Raw genomic sequence first — 21,635 nt, forward strand, 5'->3', positions numbered from 1 at the left:
GCGCTTTGAGTATCTAACAATAGAAAAGCGCGATATAAATCTGATCCATTTTTATTATTATTATTATATCTACGGTAAGAGCCGACTTATTAACACCATTTTCTCACCGAACCCTGCCGGTTGACATGTGGTAGGGAACCATGTTCGCTTGACCGCTCTGTTCCATAGTAAAGCTTCACCGTCATCTTTCGGGAATGTAAATAAGGAAACACCGGCTGTGTTTGTGTTGCTAAAGGCGGCCGCAATACACCGCTTCCCACTGACATCTTTCTTCTTTGACATCTCCATTATTAATATAAAAAATTGCAAAAGATTCAGCAACACAGATGTCCATAATAATGTGGAATTATGCGATGAAAAGAGACGACTTATAGCTGTGAACGGTGCTGGACCAAAATGTCCTCTACAATGCGCGACGTCACGTGCACGCGTCATCATACCACGACGTTTTAGCATAATACTTCCGCGCAAAATTTAAAATTGCAATTTAGTAAACTAAAAAGGCCGTATTGGCATGTGTTGCAATGTTAATATTTCATCATTGATATATAAACTATCAGACTGCATGGTCAGTAGTAGTGGGTTTCAGTAGGCCTTTAAAGCAGGGGTCTCAAACTCAATTTATCTGAGGGCCATTGGACACAGAGTCTAGGTGAGGCTGGGCCGCAAGAAAAGATTTCTTAAAAAAAAAATGTTGAATACTCCTCAGCATGTCTTGTTGTATGACGTTTCAAATTGTATCCCTTGTGCACCACAACTTTCTCTGTGCAAATAAGACACGTCGGGGTTCCCCTGTGCTCAACAAAGAAATATTGCATCTCCCACTTTTCCTGGAATTGTCTTTGCTCATCACTATAACCTTTCTCTTCACTGCAGGCTTTGAAAAAGACATGTTTGGGGTTGTGGAATATATTTGTATTTTGCCGACACACAGAGATTAATGTTATTTCCGCAATGTGTGTCGCTCTGTTTTTTTCTCCCTACAGCAACACGGCGGTTGGCGGATAATAAAAAGTACCGGGATAGCGAGCGCAAAAGTGAGGTCTCCCGGAGTGTTATCCGGCGTCATTTAGAAATAAATGTAGTGTTCATCATGTGAGGTAATGCAAATTAAACAATAAAAAAATATAAATAACGGTTTGAATTGGTCCAGGTTATCAGGGACTGTTATTACTGACGGACAGGTGTTGCGGTGTGACTGCAGCTAGGCACGCCTCGTTTCCATGGCAACGTCTCTGTCGCTTTCACCATTTTCCGCTTTTCCACTAATGCAGGGGTAGGCAACCCAGAACGTTGAAAGAGCCATTTTGGAGCCAAATAACACAACACTGTCAGGCGCCATTCATATTAAACTTGCGGGTGGCACTAAAGTTAAACTTTCATATTAAGGCGTGGGCCGCAAAATAACGTCTCGCGGGACCACAGATCGTGTTTTGTGTTCTTAATAATGCAATTTTACCTTTAAATAAACAGCACTGTTGGACAAAAGCGGCTACAGAACAGTGCCGCCGCTGGCAGTAAGAAAAACACTAAACACATTGCATCAGTGGGTGCAGTGACGAATGCATAAAGTTTATGTTTAGTAATATTGGCGGGGTCAAGTATTATTTTAGTCACTTATTGAGCGGACGTGGGTGGAAGTAATTGCACAAATACCGTAGTTACTGTACGTCTGGCAACGCTGGCTGGGCAGGAAGCTCGCGTTGCTATTGGCTTATTGGCTACAGCCAGGTGGCGTCATCCGTCCGTGGACAGCGCGGGGAAGCGGGGCTTGTCTGCCTTTGTTGGCGTATAAACTATGACAATACATTGGTGCAAGTCTGTGTTTCTAGTCATTTAACAAATCGATTAAACATGTTCGGGATGGTTGTAAAATAGTTTGAAGGCCCGAGCTTCTCTTAACTACATCAAAAGCTCTGACTGAGTGAGCATATCAAGCGCACCCATGTATGCCCTGCAGCTGTACCGCTTCCATGCACTTGACTGAACTTGTTACAAAAATTTTGCAGCGTCATTTCCAGTTATGCTACTTTCATGCAGTGTCATCATTTCCAATTACACTGCTTGCAAATACACACAAACGCCAATCGAAAACAGTACATTGCTGTATTTTATTCATGTCAATAGTAAAAGTGTAGATGTGGATGCTTAAGATTACAGTTCAAGCACAATTCCATAATTTAAGATGCAGCCCTGAATTAATAGAAAAAAACCTTTTTCAGCTTCACAAAGGAAATTGATCAGTAATAATTGTTTTGACACTTGATATTTTCCTTCTGAGTGTGTATATGTATATATATATATATATATATATATATATATATATATACATACACACACACACATTTATATATATATATACAAATATATATATATATACATACATACATATACACACACAGAGACGTGTGTGTATATATATATGTATATACATATATACACCGTATTTCCTTGAATTGCCGCCAATTAATTTAAAACCTCTTCTCACTCCTGCGCTTAACAAAGGCATGCAGTAAAAGTAAGCATGCGCTAATTATTTTGAAACCTCTTCTCACTCCGGCACTTACCAAAGGTATGCAGTAAAAATTTGAGTGTGATGTAAGCTTGGACCTTAAATCCTACTGAATAGCTCTTAATCTTCTTCCCTTTACGCGATTTCAAATTACTGGTATCGAAATCAGCCTCCTCCGTTATGAAAATGATGACAGGCGAAGTGTCACTCGTGACGTCACGAGTTTGACCTGGCGGTAATACTAAGCATGTGCTAATTATTTTGGGAAGCGAGTTTGACCCGACAGTAATTCAAGGCAGGCGCATACTATATGTCCTGCGGCAATTCAAGGAAGTACGGTATACATACATATACACACACAGAGACGTGTGTGTGTGTATATATATATATATATATGAATATATATATAAAAAGACTATAAGTTTCATTTTAGGCAGATGAATCCCTGATACCTGGCAAGTGGCTGAGAGAAAGTTGTCCTGTGTGCAAAGCACGCTAAGCTGCCTACTGAGCACAACAGTAATGGATTTAGGCTGCATCGTATCTATTGGTTAGTGGAGCTTTAAAGAAAACAGCCAGATTATAACAATGTACACAAAGTCTGGACCGAAAGAATGACCTTTACTTCAGTGTAGCTTTTCAAACCGTTATACTGCCATTTGGACAATTTTTCATAAAACTACCAATGAGAAACTATATTTGCAATCTAAAATCTAATAAAGCTACTATAGTTTCATGCTTTGCTATGGACCATTTTGGATGGGTTCAATGATGCATTTCCCCTTTTATGCTATTAAATAATTCCCTTTATATTGGCAGCATCAGCACATTGACAAAAACAAAAAATAGCACATCCTAACTAGTTTATCCAACAGTAACATTGGTATTATAGTCAAACTAACGTTATTTTTTTGACACATTCCAATCATGTTCAGATGACACGAACATGAAAAGGCTAAAACTAAATATTTTAAAAAAGACAACACAAATGTTGCAACCAGACAAACTGCTGAGGTTTACCACAAAAAATATACTTGTGCAGATGAGTAGTTATGATTATGATCTTTAAATCACCTGAAATGTAAAAAAAAAAATAAGTAAAACTAAAATTAACTTACCCTGAAAAAGCATTACTTCAGTTCCACTTTAGAGCATCAACAACACAAAAGCATCAGTAGCATGTACTTTGTAAAGTTTTGTTCATAAAATAAATGTAAAGGGTGCTAGGAGCCAGTGGTGGGCCCCCTGCCAACAAGATGAATACTTTCGTAAAACAACAGATATCAGGACTGATCATTACATTATCTTGATTCATAAAGGTTGCAGTGAAACTGTAGTAAAAGTATTTTCTCTCAACACAGGTCACTGCTTATGAGAGGCTGATGATTGAGTTTGGCTACCTGAGTAACTGTACTGAGGAGGAAACACATAGCTTGGCCATGTGCAGGAGGATCCAGCAATATGAAATATGTTAGGGTATATGAGCAATGACACTGTGTGAGAAAAATCCCAATTGTAATCTGAGCGTTGCAGTGCCTGCAATTACACTACAGGTCGTAATTCCACACAAAAGGGTGATATTAGATCAGTCCTTTGTTGTTGCATTTTCACATTGTTTTGGGCTAGATAAGAGTCAGTATGTGCCATGTGATCAGCTGCTGGTAATGGCACTGCACCATTAATGTGTTGAACTGGGAACATTCTGTCTCAATTGCACGTAGACCGAAACATTAGAACACAGAAAGGCCACCAAATACATGGAGATACAGTAATAGAAGACATACAGTGGAACACAGGCTGTACCCCAAGAATCAAGGCGGTAAAACTTTGCGAAAATCCATCCGACATGTTGCTCATTGAGCAGTAAAACAAAATGACAATGAGTAATGTGTGTGATGGCGGCAATAATAATTGCAGGAGTAACAGTTTAAAAGTCCAGGCTGTGAGTTAAGTGTCCGCTATTCTGTAAGGGAGTGCTTCCAGGAGCCCCTTCAAGTCCTGATGGCATTCATACACGCATAACTTATCCACAAGGTTGGCTGTTGTCAAGCTTGTTTGGTACTCCTTCGCTGTTCATTTGCCTCTGGTTTCAAATTAAACATGTTTTTCCTGTTCTCGTTTTGTATTTCCATTCCACAGGCAACCTCACATTGCATACTTCTGTGTCCATTCTCTTGCTAATTTGTTGTATCTGAAAGGACAGACAGCGTTTGGAAAAACAGGTCTTGCAATCAAAGAGCATAAACAATATGGTACATTTGTCATTAATGTGAAAAAAGTGCACTTACTTTTCCCTGTCGGCCTTGTATGTGTGAGCTATCTCTGGTACCAAAGGGTCATCAGGATTTGGGTCACAAAGAAGGGAGCAGATGGACAACAATACTGCGGAAAAATCGGAATTTTAGTTTGATTCAAAACTCAGTCTACCCCATAATATTGCGAATGACAAACGGTAAAACTAAGTAGCGTTCGGTGTAAACTACGGCTGATTATGACTACATCAGATGTGTTCAATTATTTATTTTTCAAGCATTTTCCATATATTTTTGGCCTAAATAAAGTCTTGAATTAGCGTACTTTATGGCTGATATGGTGCACCGGATTATAAAACGAATCAGCCGATGAGCAGGTCTCGTCAGGTCTATTTTTATACATAGGGCTCACCAGATTATAAGGCACATTGAAGGGCATATATAATGATTTTATTTCTACATTTAAAAAACTTCCTAGTGGTTTACACTACATGTATTGGTGATTCTTTGGCAAATTGTTGCATGGGTTATGTTTTACATGCCATCTTAAAGCCGCTTTCTGATCATATCTTCAGGCTGCACCTTTTAGTGGGCCGTCTCATTCACGCACCCACATATTTGGGACTTATGCAGATCCCAAATACACATCGGTAGGCACCAATAGGTAAGATAAGTTGGTTTTGCATAATATTGCAGTCTATTTGCCGGATTGTGGATTTAGATGATGCTTTGCACTGTGGTGTGACATTAGCCGCTATTGAGGACGCTACATTGCATTGAGGACGCGTTGGTTCGCTTGTCGCTAAGGAGGGGAATCCAAAACCGCTCCCAGTGTATTCATTCCTTAGAATTGTTTGCCAATTTTTCCAAAGATTCCCTTAACAATCCCTGTGGGCGGGAATGATCAATACGCAACATGCGTAGTGACGTCAGGCAGCCGGAAACATGGCGCCAGGCGGCAGAAACGCTCCAAAGTTTAGCTGGGTTTTACAAGAAAAGATGGCAACAACGCTACTTGCAATAAATGCACAGTTGCTATTTCATCAAAAAGAGGACATACAAGTAATATGCTGAAGCATTTGAACACAGCATGCAATAACTATAAATGAATGTCGCATCATCCAAGCAGCAATAACGCCAGCCTGGCATCTGTCGCAAATACAACAGATACTAACACCGCTTGTCATATAAGCCCAATTTCCCTAATTGTCACAGCTGCTATTAACTGTTAAATTTGAGTGAATGCATTCTCATTCAGATTAGCAAAATGAGAGACAGATTCTGACAGGCTCTGAGTCTGCCAGTAGTAGTCTACTTATGGCTTTTTTTTCCTTTCACCACAGCAGGCGGGAGTACAATGTATCCATTTGCCACAGTAGATGCTCCTGATTTTCAGTAGGTGAATGTTCAATTGTTGTCAGAAAAAGTTGCATGTTTTCCTCTAACCAGATTTTTACTCTGTCATTACCATTATATATTTTCTAGAGCAGTGGTTCTCAAACTTTTTTCACCAAGTACGATCTCAGACAATATTTGGCTCTCCAAATACCACCATAATGACATTGAAATAGAATAATGGAGTAGGCATAAATATTCATTAAAAACAGGGCAGAAGTTTTGTTTAACAAGTATATTTAATATTTTTGGCCACAGAAACCTTCCACACTTAGGTTCGAGAAGTGGCTGGTTCGGCCATGCCAATTACAGTCCCCTCAATCGATAAGGTTGAGTTGTGAATATTTAGGTCAATTGAGTGTAAACGTTATTGCACCAAACTACAAATCAATTCTCGTTTTTTGTTTTTAAAACGACACGAACCAGGATTGTCCTTGAAGATTGACGCGCTTGTTACGTTATTTAAATAACTGGAGACAACAATAGACAGACACATGGTCCGCATGTCGCGCAAGACTAGCAATCAGACAGTTTATCTTTAAAACAACACGAGACTCATGGCTGCCCGCTAAATAATTACCAACAAGATATCTAACGTCAACAATGCTGACCCATCAATATTATACCTCAGATTACAAGTTTGTATTTCTTTATTTCCCAAAATGCAACCTTCTCGTACAAAGGCCTCAATCTCAGTGCTTTCCTCTGTATCATGACAGAGAACATACGCTGTATAGCTCGCTGTGTACAAACAAAATATGAAATGTAAGCAAATACTTTACAAAATCAAAAGCGTTTCATACTGACGTAGACGCTAGCTTATCTCTTGCCGTAGTTAGCTTTTACGCCTAATACTGAAGCACGACGTTACTACGCTGGAAAGTATTAGTGACGGTTTTTGAATGCATTATTAAAGTGATTTAGCGGTAGAAATGATAGCTCTCATCAGCTGCATTGCTAGCCACCTAGAACAAGACGTTTTTTACATGTTCGAAGGCTAAAAAAACCCTTTAGTCTTCTTGTCTCTCATAATAATGGTGAACGATTAGCAAAATTCCAAAAAAAGTGCAGTTCTCCTTTAAGACCTGGCTGTTGGCTTTGTAAAGTCATGTTACCGCTAAACTAAACAACGTTAAGTCTAATCCAGATGTTTGTTCTCCTTTAATCCAAAAGAGAATCAATAAGAGAACCAACAAAGAATCGAATCACTGAGCAGCATTAGAAAGTGGACTCGGAAACGGGAAAAAGCTTCTTAATTCAAATCCTTACCTGTTGCTGTCAAATTTGTAGAAAACAGCCAGAACCTGTCATCTACATGCATTATCACGATATAACGATAGTATTAAAAGCACTAGTCCAGCGTTTGCGTCCTACGGCAATGGTGCATTGAAGGTGTACACTAAAGTCAGAATTTTAATCGGAGTCCTAAGGAGGAACTGGTAGCTGTGCCAGTGCCTGTCGAGGTGATCGGACTACAATTACAGTCGCACAGCTCCTACTACGATGTGAGAATATTGAACATTTAATGAAGTGATAATCGCGTAATCCAACAAACCACGTTTGTAGATAAAGAGAGAAAGAGCCACCAAATCACATCTAATCGCTTTATTACAGTAATTTGTGCTAAGAATCTTTAAGCAAATACGAAAGTGGAAAAGAACCGCAAAAATCTTACCAATGCCCTTCCCTACATGTCACTGTCATACTTGTGGGACACCGCAAGAATGTGTCATCAACATGCATTATCACATTATAAAAGTAGTATTGTCTGCCAAATATACACCATTTATGGTGTATGTCGTTTAAAGGACGCAACCCTAATCTATGAAGTGGTTTATCTAATTACAGGTAAAGTTTGATACAACGCGGTCCAATATAAATAGATGTTCTATAAAACGCGTTCGTGTCATGAACCCTGAATTTTTGCCATTTTTTCCCCCTACCAGAGTCATTTGGATTTGCACCAAATTATTGACCATCGATACTGTATCAACCCACTAGTGTCTAGTGCCCGCCCCATTCTGTGATGTGGGAGCACAATCCACTATTCATGTCACTTCATGTCTGTGGCTATCCACAAAACATCATAGTTATCGTCATTAACCCTCGCCGTTTGCCGGCAGTGTTGTATGTTGTTTATACGATTGGAAGTATTTAAATCATGATACTGTTCAACTTGCATGTCATCAAATACATTATATGGAGAAAAGTAATAAAACACGTTAATTAGTTTCAAAAACCTCTTTACTTCACATTAAAACAAGTGGTATAATTTACGACAGTCAATCTGGTTTGGACCCTTACAAATTCCTTACACTGCATACATAATAATAGGTGTGAAAACGTATGGTCATTAAAATAAAACAGTAAGTCAAGATGCATTTAGCATTTCATTCACTCTGGATTAAGTAGGCCAGCCTGGTCTTTGATGACTCAAATGAGTTCAAGTGAGTTCACAGTATTTACAAGATGATATTCTATTTCATTTCATAAACCAAGGGCGTACATTACAGTTGGACTGTGTTAATTAGTCAAGTGTACATTTAGATGCCAGTTGAGTGTCTAAATTAATGCAGGACAGACTATCTAATAACAATCATTAAATTCAAACACTATGAAAGTAATCTGAAGACAGTGAAGGAAGTGTGGATTTAAATGCGCAACACAAAGATTAGTATTTTTTGTTTGAATAAGTCAAGAAAAAATTATATTTTATACAAATACATAAATATATATTCCCTTACCTTTTGATACCGTTAGTGCAGGTGACCACTGTGATCTCAGTATGTCCAGACAAATACTGCCATTGCTGTTAATATTAGGGTGATAGATTTTTGTCGTAAATGCAACCTATAATGTAACAAGAAAATTGTCTTTTTACAACAACACCAGTAATGGTAAGAATGTACAGTCAGCTTTAATAATAACTACGTCATCCTCTAAATTTACTCACTTTTGGTGGTTTGAAGGGATAATCGGTGGGGAAGTGGATGGTGAGGAAAAACACTCCATTCTGATATGGGCTGTCACTCTATTGACAAAAAAAACAAGAGCAGTTATTTTCTGTGAAATATAATGAAGACATTTCAAAAATACAGCGGTAGCACTTACTGGACCCATTATTGTCGCCTGCCAATGAAACACTAAAAAGACAAAACAATCACAATACCGTATCAGCGTATCTGAAATTGTAAGTATAATAATAATTTGACAAGTCACATTTTGATTTGGATACAACACCTGATGGACGCATATACAGTATTCCTAGATATATTGGGACAGCAATTGAACTCTTACAATCATCTCCAACTGGTCCAGCTGAGCACTGAGCAGGAGGGTCCCTCTGCAGGTCCGACAGCTCCTAATGGCACACAATTTTACAGTGGCAAGGCCATTAAGGTACTGTAAGCTTCAGTGTACACATAGTGTTTTTAGTTAACAAAATAAGATTTATTTGTACATACAGCAGAACCTCAGTTTGCGTACAACTTTTGTGTGTTTCTGTGTTCTACAAAAGTTTTCGCAAAATGTTTGGTCAAGTTTTGGTATACACAGACTGCATGTAACATACTAGCCTGACTAGATTTTGGCGGACCCTTGGAAACGGATTACTGAGGAAAATGAAGGTATCACTGTTTGGAGATGGCTGATATTGCCTAAAATCTATATTGCAGCCTCCGATGATATATTATTTGTTGTGTAAATGATAATAGATGTATTTAAAATTGTGTTATAAAGGCTCCTAATTTGGTTGCTGATGTATGCAGTAACATATTGCATCATTTCCTGTTGTATTATTTTGTCAAAAAATGTTAAGAATCTACTTCCTATTTTACTTTAATAGCTGGTTACTTTTTGTTTTAACAATGTTTCTACCTACACTTCTGTTAAAATGTTATAAACACTTACTCTTCTTCCTTTGTTTAAATACTTTACATTAGTTTTGGGCGATGCTACAAATTGGATATTGCTCCGATTTTTTTTCTCTTCTCACTATGATACGGCGTAACCATCCTTGCCCAGGCACACCCTCCTGGTTTTTTGGGGTATAAATATTTTGGGATTTGGCACCAACCGTTGGGACTTAATCTGAACAATCTAAGTCTATGAGCACAAATTGATGAAGCCTATTCGGATGAGTGGCAAAATGTCTTCTAAGACAAACCAAGCAGTCCAATTGAACACCCTGAGATTACAACGACCGGGATGAATGAAAATCTTCATAGGTATCCAATACTAAGTAGTTACAGGGGCAATATCGTCATACTGATGCTGATATTGAAACTTAAAATTTGCAAGATCAATAAATGATTCATTTTTTTATCACAATTATAATCGGACAAAAAAACACAGAATGGAGGTGTAACACTATCAGTTTTTTTCAAATTATTTCCTATTAGTGGCTCTGATTTAAATTTGTTTTTGCCCTTAGGCCTCCTGTGCCCAGAAATGTATTTCCTGAGTTTGTAAACAATAACAAAAAAAAGTTTTTGATAGTAAAAAATATCGATCTGCAGCTTAATTTTGATGCAGTTTATTTCTGTGTCACTTAATGCAAAACAAAATCACATTTTAACGAATACCACAGACAGTGTGAGCATTATCATAATTTTTTTACATTGTTGCCATCGATCAATGTTTTTCAACCACTGTTTGCCGTGAGATACAGTCTGGTGTGCCATCGGAGATTTTCTAATTTCACTTATGTGGGTTAAAAATATTTTTAGCAAACAAGTAATTATAGTCTGCAAATTATGGGTAGTTGTTGAGTATCGGTGCTGTCTAGAGCTCGGCAGAGTAACCGTGTAATACTCTTACATATCAGTAGGTGTCAGCCAGTAGCTAAATGCTTTGTAGATGTCGGAAACAGAGGGAGGCATCATGCAGGTAAAAAGGTGTCTAATGCTTAAATCAAAAATAAACAAAAGGTGAGTACCCCAAAGAAAAGGCATTGAAGTTTAGGGAAAGCTACGCAGAAGTGATGAGTTTTTGATTGATTGAAACTTTTATTAGTAGATTGCACAGTACAGTACATATTCCGTACAATTGACTACTAAATGGTAACACCCGAATAAGTTTTGCGCTGCTGATCCGCCTCCGCTTGGGATGGTTTCCTGCTGGCTCCACTTTGGACGGGACTCTCGCTACTATATTGGATCCACTTTGGACTGGACTCTCACGGTTACGTTAGATCCACTATGGATTGGACTTTCACATATTGCCCACATATGCGGTCCTCTCCAAGGTTTCTCATAGTCATCATTGTCACTGTCACCGACGTCCCACTGGGGTGAGTTTTTCCTTGCCCTTATGTGGGCTCTACCGAGGATGTCGTTGTGGCTTGTGCAGCCCTTTGAGATACTTGTGATTTATGGTTATATAAATAAAAATTGATTGATTGATTGATTGATTGATTTTTCAAATTGTTTAAGTCGGGGCCCACGTTAATCAATTCATGGGGGGTGGTTAGGGCCTTGCATGCCAGCTCCCGCCATCAGTATGTGAATGTGTAAATAGTGTCAAAGCGCTTTGAGGACCTTGAAGGTAGAAAAGCGCCATTTCACTTTTTACTGCCAGCCGAGTTTGTTTTTTTTAATGATTTTTGCTGGTGGTGTGACTGCGGGGTTTTTCAACGCAAACAATGTGTCTCGGCTCAAAAAACGTTGAAAAACACTGTCATAGATTGTGCAGATATCGCTCATGAAAACAACAGCCGAAAGGAAAAATTACTCTAAACTTTTTAAAACGCAAAAGCAAACAGAGACACCTCTAGACCAGTGGTTCTTAACCAGGGTTCGGCGGAGGCTTCACTCAAGCCACACCCGACTAATCGTGCACATAAAAATATATTATGTGGGATACGGCAACAGCAGAACCCAAACTGATTTGCAGGTGTGTAATTTGTTACGAGATCATGCACTGTGTTGGTTTTGTTCTTTGAACAAGGTGATGTTCATGCACGGTTGTGCACCAGTAAAATATCATATAACTTTGTCTTGAATTTGAAAAACAATATATTTTTGACTAAAGAAGGGTTCGGTGAATGCGCATATGAAACTGGTGGGGTTCAGTACCTCCAACAAGGTTAAGAACCACTGCTCTAGACCAGTGGTTCTCAACCTTTTTTCATTGATGTACCTCCTGTGAACATTTTTTTAATTCAAGTACAGAGCAAAGCATTTTTGGTTGAAAAAAAGAGATAAAGAAGTAAAATACAGCACTATGTCATCAGTTTCTGATTTATTAAATTGTAGAACAGTAAATAATTTTTAGTGGTCTTTCTTGAACTATTTGGAAAAAAAGATATCAAAATAACTAAAAACTTGTTGGAAAATAAACAAGTGATTCAATTATAAATAAAGATTTCTACACATAGAAGTAATCATCAACTTAAATTGCCCTCTTTGGGTATTGCAATAGAGATACATCTGGATTCATGACCTTATTTCTAAAAATTTCTTCACAAAAAAAGAAATCTTTAACATCAATATTTATGGAACATGTCCACAAAAAATCTGTCAACACTGAATATTGCATTATTGCATTTCTTTTAACAGTTTCTGAACTTACATTCATATTTTATTGAAGTATTATTCAGATTTTTTTTTTAATCTCACGTACCCCTTGGCATACCTTCAAGTAACCCCAGGGGTATGCGTACCCCCATTTGAGAACCACTGCTCTAGACCAGTGGTTTTCAAATGGGGTATTTGAAGGTATGCCAGGGGGTACATGAGATTTTTTTTAAATATTCTAAAAATAGCCACAATTAAAAAATCATTTGTAAAATGTATTTATTGAATAATACTTCAACAAAATATGAATAGAATATGAAAAGAAATGCAACAATGCAATATTCAGTGTTGACAGCTAGATTTTTTTGTGGACATGTTCCATAAATCAATCCATTTTCTACCGCTTATTCCCTTTCGGGGTCGCGGGGGGCCTGGCGCCTATCTCAGCTACAATCGGGCGGAAGGTGGGGTACACCCTGGACAAGTCGCCACCTCATCGCAGGGCCAACACAGAGAGACAGACAACACTCACACTCACATTCACACATTAGGGCCAATTTAGTGTTGCCAATCAACCTATCCCCAGGTGCATGTCTTTGGAAGTGGGAGGAAGCCGGAGTACCCGGAGGGAACCCACGCATTCACGGGGAGGACATGCAAACTCCACACAGAAAGATCCCGAGCCTGGATTTGAACCCAGGACTGCAGGACCTTCGTATTGTGAGGCAGACGCACTAACCCCTCTGCCACCGTGAAGCCTGTTCCATAAATATTGATGTTAAAGATTTTTTATTTTTTTTTGTGAAAACATTTTTTAGAATTAAGTTCAGGAATCCAGATGGATCTCTATTACAATCTCCAAAGAGGGCACTTTAAGTTGATGATTACTTCTGTGTAGAAATCTTTATTCATAATTGAACACTTGTTTATTTTTCAACAAGTTTTTAGTTATTCTTATATCTTTTTTTTTCCGAATAGTTCAGGAAAGACCACTACAAATGAGCAATATTTTGCACTGTTGTACAATTTAATAAATCAGAAACTGATGACATAGTGCTTTACTTTACTTCTTTATCTCTTTTTTTCAACCAAAAATGCTTCGCTCTGATTAGGGGGTACTTAAATTAAAAAAATGTTCACAGGGGGTACATCACTGAAAAAAGGTTGAGAACCACTACTCTAGACCAGTGGTTCTTAATCTGGGTTCGATCGAACCCTAAGGGTTCGGTGAGTCGGCCTCAGGGGTTTGGCGGAGGTCAAAACACACCCGACTCATCGTGTAAATACGAACTTCTCACTATCAGCGTATTACGGATACGGCAAAAGCTGACTGATTTGCAGGTGCGTCATTTGTTGTGAGTTTATGCACTGTGTTGGTTTTCTTGTTTGAACAAGGTGATGTTCATGCACGGTTCATTTTGTGCACCAGTAAAAAAAACATGGTAACATTTAAGTATGGGGATTATATTCACCATTAATTAGTTGCTTAATAACATGCAAATTAGTAACATATTGGCTCTTAACTAGTCATTATCAAGTACTTATTGATGCCCTATTCAGCATGGCCTTATTATAACCCTAACCCTAACCAAATAACTCTAAGTTAAGTCTTAATTTTTAGAATATGTTCCCCTAGTGTCCAAATAACTCTAAATTAAAGGCCTACTGAAACCCACTACTACCCACCACGCAGTCTGAGAGTTTATATATCAATGATGAAATATTAACATTGCAACACATGCCAATACGGCCTTTTTAGTTTACTAAATTGCAATTTTAAATTTCCCGGGAGTTTGGTCTTGAAAACGTCATGTAATATTGACGTGTACGCAAGACGTCACGGGTTTTTAGGAAGTATGAGCGCTACGCACACACACAGCTAAATGTCGTCTGCTTTAACGGCATAATTACACAGTATTTTGGAGATCTGTGTTGCTGAATCTTTTGCAATTTGTTCAATTAATATTGGAGAAGTCAAAGTAGAAAGATGGAGTTGGGAAGCTTTAGCCTTTGGCCACACAAACACACGGTGATTCCTTGTTTAAAATTCACAGAGTTGAAACTTTCCTATGGATCACAGCAGACATGGATCCCGACCACTTGTCAACCAGCAGGTTTCAGTGAGAAAATTTTGTTTAAAAAGTCGCCTCTTACCGGATATCAGCTGAGCTTGCGCCTCCCGTACAGCTGCCGTCGACTCCACCAAGACACTGCGCGTCAACACCCGGCCGTGGACGTACACTTCCGACTATCAGGTACTGTTAAACTCACTAAAACACTAGCAACACAATAGAAAGATAAGGGATTTCCCAGAATTATCCTAGTAAATATCTCTAAAAACTCTCTGGCACTCACCGAGGGTAGACGCTCCCCTTTCCTATCCTTTATCTCTCCTGCTTGCTTCTTTGTTTTTTCTTGTCTTAGCTTTTTTGTTGCCTCTTTTTGCACTGCTCTCCAAACCTTAACAATGGAACTATTTAACTGGCCTCAACAAAATTGACAAGATCTTGGGTTTGGGGAACCTGCTGTCGTGACGAAGCGGTTGTTGCTGGATACACGACGGACTTTTGGGAGAAGAAGGAGGGCCGCGTGCCTGGCGACCCTTTTCTGTCAAGGACGTGAAGATATCCACCTATTCGGAATTATGACAACAGGACATTTGCTGATTGGAATAAGCGTTGCTCTGGTTTGTCGACAAATTGGGAGTTGCTGGCAGTCTTCAAAGTACCCCAAAGCTGCCACAAATGATTGGAGGATGCGGGAAGAACTGTGGATTACATCGGACGGTCTACCCCGCAGTTTTTGAAGACCAGTCATAGACAATTTTAGAGTTAAAAGCAAATTATATTTTCACTCGCATACAAATCATTTTAACTTGGATTTTTTCCCTGGCTTCGAGACTCTCCCGAAGATCACTGCAGGAAGACACAACAAACTCCCTTTTGTGTCTCTCATGGACACACACCTGATGTTGTGAACTTTGGACTAGCGACGGCAAATACATCAACGCCGCGGAACAGAGACACACTATGGGCTTATACACACACACACACACACACACATCCACAAAAAATATACGCCACACATACAACCTCCTGTCCCCCAATCAGACGCCCTCTACGCAATCCCGTAGGGGTGATGAATGGATGGTCAGCGCCTCAGAGCTGCAGCCTACCACCATGACCTTGAACTACCTTCCCTCTGTTGCTAGATATCTCGAGATGTATGTTGTAATATGTATATGTGCTTTGCAATGGAGGTTTTTTTCTCACTCCGAACTGGGCGCCCTTAGGAGCCCAGTCTGGATTGTATTTTTTTACTCATCCTTCCCCAGCATTAACCTTTTTCCTATCTTTTACGGGGCGCCTCATTGCGACCCATCAGCGTTCTTGTTCTGTAACCCTGTACACTGTTTTTTTGTCTAATCTTGAACAGGTTTGTGCTGAAAACAAAGTTTTGTTGTACTTGTTGCAATGACAATAAAGACCTACCTACCTACCTATGAATCTGTCTCAATGCAACGCGATTGAAATCGCGTTTTTTTTTTTTTCTAGTCCGTCGCTATCAATATCCTTAAACACGAATCTTTCATCTTCGCTCAAATTAATGGGGAAATTGTCGTTTTCTCGGTCCGAATAGTACTTTTTTTTGGAGGCTCCCGTTAAAAACAATGTGAATATGTGAGGAGCCCCCACACGTGTGACGTCATCGTCTGCAACTTCCGGTAGAGGCAGGGCTTTTTTCCAGTTGCGAACTTTATCGTTGATGTTCTCTACTAAATCTTTTCAGCAAAAATATGGCAATATCACAAAATGATCAAGTATGACACATAGAATGGCTTGCTATCCCCGTTTAAATAAGAAAATCTCATTTCAGTAGGCCTTTAAGTCTTTGTTACTTAGAATATGTTCCCTATTCTAAAGTGTTACCAAAAACGTATAACTTTACCTAGAATTTGAAAAAAAAACATTTTAGTTTTCACTAAAGAAAGGTTCGGTGTATGCACATATGAAACTGGTGGGGTTCGGTACCTACAACAAAGTTAAAAACCACTGCTCTAGACCAAAGTTGACCTTTAATTCAAGTGGATTTGTGTAGTCTGCGACAGAGTTCAACACAACTATCCGGAGGTATAAAAATATACACACCTTGGCCAACCGCACTGGCCCACTTGCCAGTCCATAAATGGAAACAGCCACACTGGGGTTCAATTTTGGCAACCAGCGAGCAGCTGTCATTCAAACAACACTTGATCGTGCGGATTACTACGAAGTAACGGAATAAAAGTCACATTCTGCGCAAATTGTTCATTAACAAAATAACCAAACACACTATTATATTAGCTGGTGCATTACGTGGAGCGAATGAGGGACAGACCATAGCTTGATTAGCAACCATTAGTTAAAACCTGTATGATAAGATGAATATCGGGGTACTAGTTAAGGCTAGTTACTGTGCGTTGCTATGGCAACACATACACCTTACCAGGCCATCACTGGTTAACTTTACGCTTGCCTTTGTTTGTGTATTAAGAGGAGCGCAGCTATAAGAAATGGACCTGGCGGTGGGAAAGTCACTCAGGATACTTGAACGAGCAGATATCCGAAGCGCCAAAGTAAGGTTGCAGATGAAATATACAACTAGAAGGAAATTTAAAAAAAACTCACCTTCTGAATTCTTTTCAGCGCCATTTGCCCCAAAGGCTGTGCTAGCAAGGTAGCCTGGCAGCTAACCGTTAGATATCAACATATACACTTTGGCTTCCGTGGTCGCCTAATTCCCAAATTACACTTTACAACGGGATGCGGAAAATCTCACCCAAACTAAGACCGCCTTTGTGTTTTGTTTTCCGGAACAACTTAAGTATCAAAACATTGAAAAGTACGGTTTTTTTGTTGTTGTTGTGTCCAGCTAGTCACGGAATTGACGAGGTATTTGCTAGCAGCGCTGCTAGCATTCTCGACTTCTCGCCCTCCTGCAACCCACCAGACACAAGGCAAATATCGCGAGACTTGACTTTGCGCCGCTCACATAATTTAGTTGTCGATTTAAATTATGACTTAAATCAGAGTAATAATTATCACCTTGTAAAATAAATTATATTACTTTCACTTCCAATTGATAGCTCAGTTGTCGATTATTTTGCAAATTCAACATCCGAGTAATATTGTTGCTTTTTTTATCCTGCACTACCAAGAGCAAGGAAATTTCGTTCTTATTTGTACTGTAAAGTTCAGATTTGAATGACAATAAAAAGGAAGTCTAAGTCTAAGTCTGAGTCCAAGTCTAAGTCTGAGTCCAAGTCTAAGTCTGAATTATAATTTTTTTCATTTTTATTATTTTTTTCATTTAACGCTTAAATCTCGAGATCAATTTTATAAAAAAATTTTTTTTTATGTTTATGGCTTTTATGTCAAAATCCCTAATTATATGGCATACACACAAACTATGCAACATTTTCCCCCAAAACATTTCAAAGTGGAATATTTGACGTGAAGTAATTGGAACCCAAAATAGGTCAATAATTCATAACATTAAAAAAAGAATAAGTGTTGAACATAAGCCAAATGTGTATTTATATTTTTTTACTTTTAACACTTAAGTCTGTAGTAGTAGTAGTCTTGATTATAAGATTTTATAATTTTTTTCATTCCTTTTTGTTTGTTTGATGCCCTTTTTTGAAAGAAAACTTTTTTTTCCGCACAAAATGCAATATTATCTCCCCAAAATATTTGAAAGTGAAATTGTTCTAGCTTTTGATTGATTGATTGATTGGAACTTTTATTAGTGGATTGCACAGTACAGTACATATTCCGTACAATTGACCACGTACAATTTTTCAACTTGTTTAAGTCGGGGTCCACGTTAATCAATTCATGGTATGGGTGTTACCATTTAGTGGTCAATTGTGCGGAATATGTACTGTACTGTGCAATCTACTAATAAAAGTTTCAAATCAGTCATTCAATCAAAGGATAAAAGAGCAACAAGGTGCAGAGTGTTTGCATTTACAAAAAAAAGGTGCAGATATAAATAGATTACTGTACAGATAAATATATTGCACTTTTGTATATGCATTTACGTTTATGGATGTAAGTTATATATTGTCTTTATCGTTCAGTGAGTTTTTACATTTTTTTGGTCGGAATTAAGGGGATTATTATGATGTGTTCAATAGTGTTATGGCATGAGGGAAGAAGCTGTTCGACTGTAGAATAAAATAAAATAAAGATGGTGACTTGTCCAGGGTGTATGCCGCCTTCCACCCGATTGTATCTGAGATAGGCGTCAGCGCCCCCCACGACCCCAAAAGGGAATAAGCGGTAGAAAATGGATGGATGGAAATAACATAAATCGTATTATTTTCACATAATAGAAAAAAAAACTTTATTTATATACTACTTTTCATGCAAAGGCAAGTTGCAACAGACTTAAACCAAGAAAAAAAAAAGAATAGAATAGAACAGAATATAATCACTTTACTGATGTCTTACAGACAGCGGAATCAGATGTTTTTTTTCATCTGCGTATAGGTAAACAAATATATTTTAAATATGTAAAAAATAAAATGTAAAAAATTCAATAATAAATAAATAAAAAAATAGTGAGAATATTAGAAATAGTAGTTGCAACAGACAAAATAGAAAACGACAAAATGAAAATTAGAGACCTGAGAAGAGTTTTAACATGATCAGTAAAAAGCCTGATATAAATATTCGTTGCATCTTAATTTTTCCCCCCTCCAAACATACATTATAATAATAATAAAGAATATCAAAAACGCATAAAACATGTAAAAATAGACATTTCAAATAAATTAAAAAAATTATATAATACCTAAAATGTTCATCATTTTGGTGCGCCATGTCATTTTTGTGTAGCCAAAAGCAACCGCTAGATGTCAGTGTTTGAAAAGAACACAGAGATTAACGCAAACCAGCGTTAAATAATACACTTTGTCGACAATTGTGTGTATGTATTAGAGGTCAAAGTTGCGCCACACTGATACGCCATGAAGTCAGTTATATATTTTGTATTATTCACATGTATTTATGAACCACTGACCATGCAGTGGCTATAATTCAATACTCATTCATTATAGGCATATTAATGTGAGTCAGCTGCATGCTCTGGTTTCTGCAGACTCTTGTTTTTGTAAAGACCCATGAGTTTCCTTTATATGTGTTAAACAAGGGTGAAAAAAGAGCTCTCATTATTTTAGTGAGCGTGCATGAATGGGCCACACTGTTCATTCTTCTTAAATGGCTGATTCAGTGTCAGGTTGAGGATCCTATCGTCAATGTGACACTGAGAGGGACCATTTTTCTCCCTTTGGAAAGCTGAAGATTCCTTCAGATAATATCGTATTGTTTGCTCATCTTTGCGCTCTCAATGACCCGCCTGTCCTCGGGGGCCTCGCTGTAATCAGATTCAACAGGCAGCAGAGGTAGCACTTTAGAAGGCCTTGTGTTGTAAAGTTTTGGAGCAGCTGTTTATCTGGTTTTCAGGCACACTTTGCTCGCTGCAAGCCTCAGTTCACATTGTCTATCCACACTTGTGCCTTCTGGAAGCTTGGTTGTGAATATTTAAAACAATTTATTTACTTCTAACTGATAAAGTATGTTTGGCCCTCGTGGGGAATTTCCCACCAACACCCAGAAAGTAACTTGAGTGTTCAGTTCTTAAACTGATGTATGAGCCAAGGTGTGAATGTGTCGGGACCAGGACGATACGGGTGGGGGTGAGAGCTCAGACGACCCCGTCTCATGATGGATATAGCCCGTAGTCTTGAAATGTGATACCACGTCTTTTTGGTCACATGAATCGTAACCAGCTTCACTGGGTAACAGAAAGCTTTTTCACGTTTTCAGCGCGAGTGTATTCTTCTCCCAATAGCACTTTTCCCATGATCGACCATGACAAGGCGTATATCTCTTTTCCAAATTAACTTAAATCGGTCTTGTTAATGCTCAAATTATCCAATAAAAGCAGAAACAATTAATTCCGAGCACAAGCTCGGGCTCACAGTCCCCAGAGGTGTTCTACCTTGGACTAGTGTATCGGCTTTCTGAGGGCTCTCCCACAGAACAAAGATCCATTGTTGTCCCACACTGAGAGATATTTGTTCACTCCTCGTATCAATGGTCTTGATTTGATTATACACTCAGGGTATATGTGCAAGCAGCACTCATGTTTGCAGTGAAGTCAGCACTCTGCACAATCAAATAATTATTGGGCTAAGCAAGGGGGGAAAGGTCATTATGTATGAAACAATCTGTTTCATGGCTCATTTCCGCGGCTGTGATTTGATTTTGATTGTCTGTGTTAAGGCGCCCTTTGACCCGACAACATAATATCGCTCCTTTAAATTTAACTTTGTTTATGTGATTGTGTGCGTTTCATAATATAAACCGTGGACCCCGATTTAAACAAGTTGAAAAACTTATTCGGGTGTTACCATTTAGTGGTCAATTGTACGGAATATGAACTGTACTGTACAATCTACTAATAAAAGTTTCAATCAATCAAACCCTGGCAAATATTATGGAATCTTCAAATCTGGAATTACCAGATTTTTACTCAGCTGCTTAATTTTGTAGAAAAAAGCAGATAGCAGACTTGACACAAAAAAATTATCATAAGGATGGCAACTTTATGCCTTTAAGAAACGCTGAAAAAACGCTGAAAAAAATCAAGAATATATCTGTTTAATATTTTGATCACAATGGCTGAGATAGGCGCCAGCGCCCCACACGAACCCTAAAGGAATAAGCGGTAGAAAATGGATGGATGGATGGATGGAAAAAATATGGAATCAGTCAATTCCAAGAAAATACTTATGCAACCCTTCTGTACATTTTCATTTCTCAAGCGACTTGTCCAGGGTGTACTCCGCGAGATATGTTCCAGCGACCCACTCCTGCCCCCCCGGAGGGAATAAGTGGTAGAAAATGGATGGAT

The 21,635-nt window shown here is 38.5% G+C and overlaps 1 protein-coding gene across 3 annotated transcripts; it reads right to left on the minus strand.

The window, feature by feature from the left end:
• Nucleotides 1-2,092: 2,092 nt before the first annotated feature.
• Nucleotides 2,093-17,673, minus strand: ube2d4 (ubiquitin-conjugating enzyme E2D 4 (putative)). Of its 3 annotated transcripts, none has more exons than XM_061906729.1 (7): nt 17,342-17,673; nt 9,400-9,520; nt 9,271-9,302; nt 9,113-9,190; nt 8,904-9,009; nt 4,801-4,894; nt 2,093-4,703 (listed from the first exon to the last, which is right to left on the minus strand). In XM_061906729.1, the coding sequence occupies exons 1-7, from the start codon at nt 17,363-17,365 to the stop codon at nt 4,658-4,660; spliced, it is 501 nt and encodes a 166-aa protein (XP_061762713.1). In that variant the 5' UTR covers nt 17,366-17,673; the 3' UTR covers nt 2,093-4,657. The 3 variants fall into 3 exon arrangements, with proteins under 3 accessions (XP_061762713.1, XP_061762714.1, XP_061762715.1); XM_061906730.1 differs by having other exon boundaries at nt 9,457-9,520; nt 17,342-17,669; XM_061906731.1 differs by lacking the exon at nt 17,342-17,673 and adding an exon at nt 14,829-14,884 and having other exon boundaries at nt 9,457-9,520.
• Between the last annotated feature and the right edge of the window lie 3,962 nt (nt 17,674-21,635).

Source organism: Nerophis ophidion, linkage group LG07, assembly GCF_033978795.1.
Source record: "Nerophis ophidion isolate RoL-2023_Sa linkage group LG07, RoL_Noph_v1.0, whole genome shotgun sequence".
Lineage (NCBI taxonomy): Eukaryota > Metazoa > Chordata > Actinopteri > Syngnathiformes > Syngnathidae > Nerophis > Nerophis ophidion.

What these genes read in the sequence shown, in the direction of transcription:
- ube2d4 (XM_061906729.1), bottom strand. Translation starts at nt 17,365, where the DNA reads ATGGCGCTGAAAAGAATTCAGAAG. An exon ending in ATCCCTTCAAACCACCAAAA is followed by an intron (nt 9,010 to 9,112) that starts GTGAGTAAATTT and finishes GTTACATTATAG; the next exon opens with GTTGCATTTACGACAAAAAT. An exon ending in TACAAGGCCGACAGGGAAAA is followed by an intron (nt 4,704 to 4,800) that starts GTAAGTGCACTT and finishes CTGTCCTTTCAG; the next exon opens with ATACAACAAATTAGCAAGAG.